The sequence below is a fragment of the Perissodus microlepis genome, chromosome 3 (assembly GCF_051167445.1).
Source record: "Perissodus microlepis isolate ML-2025 ecotype Zambia chromosome 3, ASM5116744v1, whole genome shotgun sequence".
In the NCBI taxonomy this organism is placed as follows: Eukaryota; Metazoa; Chordata; class Actinopteri; order Cichliformes; family Cichlidae; genus Perissodus; species Perissodus microlepis.
Genome location: NC_140463.1, coordinates 16,517,347 through 16,522,883, shown reverse-complemented (window position 1 = coordinate 16,522,883; position 5,537 = coordinate 16,517,347). Strand labels below are relative to the sequence as shown.

General features: G+C 40.5%; 1 protein-coding gene across 1 annotated transcript; it reads left to right on the top strand.

Moving 5' to 3' along the window:
• Positions 1–2,237: 2,237 nt before the first annotated feature.
• LOC146390188 (ladderlectin-like) lies at positions 2,238–3,967 on the top strand. The gene is made up of 6 exons (XM_084923219.1): positions 2,238–2,265; positions 2,361–2,432; positions 2,821–2,930; positions 3,031–3,165; positions 3,452–3,563; positions 3,900–3,967. The coding sequence occupies exons 1-6, from the start codon at positions 2,238–2,240 to the stop codon at positions 3,965–3,967; spliced, it is 525 nt and encodes a 174-aa protein (XP_084779345.1).
• Positions 3,968–5,537: the final 1,570 nt, after the last annotated feature.

Here is a 5,537-nt window from a genome sequence, read left to right as displayed (position 1 = left end):
TCCGTGCAGTGGATTAGACTAATTACACCCTTTCGGCGGGTGAGACCAAAGTTCGTTTTACCCGAGTGTAAATGAGTGACTTCCTTTACCTTCCCAAGATTCTCTGGCTATGTTGAAAGTCAGCCACTGGATCCCAGCGTCGTGGACCACTTGATAAAACACTGGCCAGGAATCGAATTTTAGCGTCCCTGGACTTTTTCACTCCTACCTAGAGGACAGATTTCAGTGCAGCTTTCCACGACGGCAGGACACAGCGGCCGATGCTTCCTCTCCGGCTCGGAGGACCAAGAAAATGTGAAGAGAAAAGTTATTAGAAAGGCAAATGAAGTCACACTCAGATATCTAATTTTTACATGCGCATGGGCGGTCAGTCCGATCTGCTCTGCTGTCAAAGTGCGCACAACAGATGTGACAGAAAAACCGCGCAGGGCTCTCAGCGCATTCTTTATTTATACTCCAAGTGAGCTCTCAAGGAAGTAGGAGTGGTATGTTCAGTATACAAAAACGTTTCCATAATAGGAGAAACCTTTAGCTTGTCTGTTGAAATAGGAGATAGCTTGGTATGTATAGAAACTTAAACATTTCCTTAAAAGGAGAGTGAGAGAGGGGGGTGACCGTTAACTCAGGATGTAGTATGTATGTCACCGCATTCCTCTACACATCTGGTTCCACTTTCCTTTCCTGTGGTGGTTCCAACTCACAAGCTCTCCTATCTTAAATGAAGCTACAACTAAACAATAATCACAAAACTAAAAAATCTCTTATCACTATGTGCGAATGCTGTTTGTTGATTACAGTTCAGCGTTTAACACAATAGTGCCCTGCAGACTGTTCACAAAGCTCAGGGATCTGGGACTTAACAGCCGTCTATGTGCATGGGTGTTGGACTTCCTCACTGGCAGAACTCAGGTGGTGAGGGTGGGTAGATGTGTCTCTAACAGCATCACCATCAACACAGGAGCACCTCAGGGATGTGTCCTCTCGCCACTGCTCTACTCCCTCTACACTTCAGACTGTGTGGCCACCCATGGCTCCAACACCATTGTGAAGTTTGCTGATGACACAGTGGTGTTGGGTGCCATCTCCAACAACGATGAGGTGGCCTACATGGATGAAGTGAAGAATCTGGCATCATGGTGCCAGGACAACCACCTCCAGCTGAACGTCGGCAAGACCAAGGAGCTGGTGGTGGACTTCAGAAGGGGTCAGCACAGAGACTACAAGCCCATTATCATCAATGGAGCTCCAGTGGAGAGGGTGCAGTCCTTCAAATATCTTGGTGTCCACATCTCCTCAGACCTGACATGGGCTGCCCACATTCAGGTCCAGACCAAAAAGGCTAGGCAGCGCCTGTATCACCTACGACAACTGAGGAAGTTCAGGGTCTCTCCAAAGATCCTCAGGATTTTCTATACAGGCGCTGTGGAGAGCATCCTCACACAGAACATCACATCGTGGTTTGGGAACAGCTGTGTGAAGGACCAAAAAGCTCTCCAGAGAGTGATCCGTACAGCAGAACGCTGCTGCAGGATTGCTCTCCCCCCGCTTCAGGACACCTACACCAGGAGATGCCGGACTAGAGCAGCGCAGATACTGAAGGACCCGTCCCATCCTGGCAACAAACTGTTCCAACTTCTGCAATCTGGTAGAAGGTTCCGCATCATCCGGGCAAGGACAGAGAGACTCAAGAGGAGCTTCTATCCCCAAGCCATCCGGGCCCTAAACACACACACACCCGCCCTCTCACATCATCTATAATTGACTGAGACAGGACTCTCTTCCAGACACTCTAAACCAAGGCACAATGTACATTCCAAATTCCTTTAATTTTAAATATGTTTATATTGTCTATTCTGTAAAATAGTCAGATGTCTATTCATATTAATGTACAGAATTCACCTGCTTGCTGCTACTACTGCACATTCACCCAATGTATATACTATTTATATATATATATATATAATGTTCTTCCTCTACCCCCCCCCCCCCCCCCCCCCCCCATTTTTGCACATGTCGAGGAGCGTGTCAGGCTACATTTCACTGAGTGTTATACTTGTATAACTATGCACGTGACAAATAAAGAACCTTGAACCTTGAAAGCATGGAGCTAAAATAAATAACAGTGTATTTTTAGTGTGTTTGTTCCTGGTTTTGAGTAAAGATACAGAAACAGTATATAAGTGCTGGTGTCAGGTTTGATCAGCACCTCCACACTTGAAGGCTGAAGTTACAAGCTGATGCTGATAAGAAGGAAGATACGGTATTATATCAAAGGCTTGCTGGAAACTGTCAAATTACTGTCTATCTTTTCTTTAATAAACTACCAGCCACTTTAAATTTTCTGATTTGTACAGAGACACTAAACATCACCATGAAGCTGCTGACTGTGTCTACACTTCTCTGCGCAATGGTGGCTCTGGGCACTGCTGGTGGTGAGTATTCCAGTATGCTGTGCATCATCTATACATCTTATGCATGAATATATTAAACTGAAAATGAATGACCAAAATCAACATTTGCTGATGTAATTTGTTTAGCACATCGGGGTAAAGTGGCCAGTAATGGGACAGAGGCATTAATTCCAGCAGGTCACCCAAACTAATCAAATTTTTATCATTCTGAACAGAAGAAGAGTACATCAGCTTTCCTCTGTCAGTTTTCATAAATTATTTTTCATGTATGATGGACAAGTACATTTATAGCTAAAAAAAAAAAAAAAAGTTAATCTTTAACACTTAAACATATTTTTCATGAATTTATATTTTAACATTTTTTTTTCTTATACAGTAAAGTAACTCAATAATCTTTGATTGCCTTCAGGAGGAAATCGTGTTGAGAAGAGAGCAGCATCTTGTCCAGGTGGCTGGACTCAGTATGAGAATCGATGCTTTCTCTACAATCACGATCAAATGACTTGGGCTCAGGCGCAGGTAAAGGCAGTGGTCTAAATTTATCATTTATTCTTTGTTAAATCTTAAATCTTTCTGTTTACGTTGTCATTTCTATGAACTCTGTTGATTTCCATTGTAGAGAATCTGCCGAAACATGAATGCAAACCTGGCATCTGTACACAGCTACGACGAGTATCAGTTCATTCGACGCGTCATATCTAGTGCCACTCATGAAAGTGGACTAACGTGGATTGGTGGCTCAGATGGTCAACAGGTATAATTTCACTTATCATTATTCAGATCACCCTTCCCCATTAGCAAGCACTTGGTGACAGAGGTGAAGAAAAACATTTTTTAACAGAAAGAAACCTGAGGCAGAACCAGGCTCAGGGATTAGCACACATCTGCAGTAGATAAGGAGGTCTTTAAGATCAGATGGGATCTGATTTTTCAAGACTTTTAAATTCATTCTTGATAGTATTGTCTATAACTGCACATTTAGAACTTGGAACTGTAGCTTAATTTTAAGTGTATTCTTGTCTGTTTTTTCTGTTTTCTAGGAGGGTTACTGGTTTTGGATCGATGGAACCTCTTTCACATTTACGCAGTGGTGTCGGGGAGAACCTAACAACCATAGGGGAAACAAGCATTGCTTGCTGGTGAATTTTTCAGGTAAATCTGTGAAATCCCTAAAAGTACAATGTATGAGCACTGTAAATGTTAAAGAAAAAAGGAAACAATACCCACAATTCCCCAAATAATTTTTATGCATTTAATGTGACAAACAGTAATGTGTGACAGAAATGTAAAACAAGTAGTGTAATTTATTTTTAACAAAGACAACAGTTCAATTTTTTATCATATTGAATATTTACATAGCGTTTTGATGCAGCAGTAAACACATGTATGCATCAGGTGCTACTGTTATACAGAACAAAATATTTAGATTAGTAATCATTTCTCCATGTGATTATGATTTCAATTCATGCTGATTTTATGTACTTACAGGAAGCAAGTGTTGGAATGATGGGACATGTGACAGCCAATTCCCATTTATTTGTGTCAGGGCCATCTGATGATTCCTGGGCTGTCATGAAGGTGTGGCCCACCTGACGACAAAGCAAATACTCTAATATATCACAATAAGAATCTGGTTCTGATTTGATTTACTTCTTTTCTTTTACTGTAATGCTGCATAAGGAATGAAGCGACACGTGACATAAACTGAAGGAGCTCTTTTAACAGGAGCAAATTGCATGTGTACATGAAAGAATGCTTTTAGCAAAACTTTGTTTCCCAGAATGAATTGTTGTTTCTCATCTTCTTCATCATTAAAATCTTAAGCATTGAATCAAACTGGTCTGTGCATTTAAATGCTTAATACTCATGAGTGTACTCTTAAATTTCACATATATCTGCACTGTAAAATCTAACTAGTTCTCTGAGCTCAAAAAAAAAAAAACATATGCAAACGTGTTGCCTAGAAAAAAAAAATAACAACACTTGCTGTCCATGACTAAGTTAGGACAACTTAATCATTGTGAGTACAAAGGACCAGAGATGACTTATTTTTTCTGAGTGAGCAATACTAATTGTTTAACCACTGAAAAAGATTTCAAATTTAACTAAATTAAAAAATATATTTCGTGGTAGCTTACTAGTTTCAATTTTGCTTATGTTTTATCATCCTTGGACTTGAGATTTGTAGTAGAACACTTAAACACTATAAACACTATAAGTATAGCTCAGAAAAATTAACAGCACTTCTTGTAATGCAGTTAAACTCAGTCCAACTGTGACTTTTAAATGCAAAAAAGTATATCAGTAAACATCCTGGACACTGTTCTGCTGAATAACAAACAAGTATATTCCTACTATTGTAGCTTGTGCTATTTAATGATACCTAAACATTTATTAAAGTGGCATTTGCATATCTTTTGTTACACAATTTAAAACTTTAAAAAACTTTAAAGTATTTCTCAACCTCGTGCACTAGCTCAGGGTCCCTCGACACTGCAGAATGCTAAAAGAAAAAGTTCATGAGTGGAAAATTAAAAAAATGATAAGGTGGTTTTAGTACATAAATATTGGCTTGACTGTGTATCTGGTGGGGCCAGGAACCATTTTGACAATATTAGCAGCACTAAGTCTACCCTGTTGTTGGAGTTGGGCAAGGGACCATGTTATCTTTCCATTCTGAAAGGAACTGTGTCTGCTGGTGCTTGAGAGGCAACAGCAGGGCCACCACAGTTATTCTTATCACATGAGAATTAATCAAAATCAGGGTCCTTCTCAACACAATCCTCTGTCTCTGACACATTCTCCTCTGTGTCACTTTGACTGTCAAAGAGTTGTGCCAAAACCTCACTGACGGTAAAACTTTTCCCAGAGGACATTTTTTTAGAGAGCATACAGATTGCAGAGTACACAGTGCACCAAGAGTAATGATTTAGATAGAAGGCTCCCTTATTTGGCTTTAGCTGTCAATGTCCTTGCTGAAAATTCCTGCCCACATTCCCCCTCACAAGAAATATCCACTCTGATACTTGGATGTGAACAACTCGCAAGCCACACTGTGACAAATATCATAGTCCTCATGGGAATGTTGTTGGAGGCTGTGGAGAGCCGGTCCAGCCATCGCCTGCA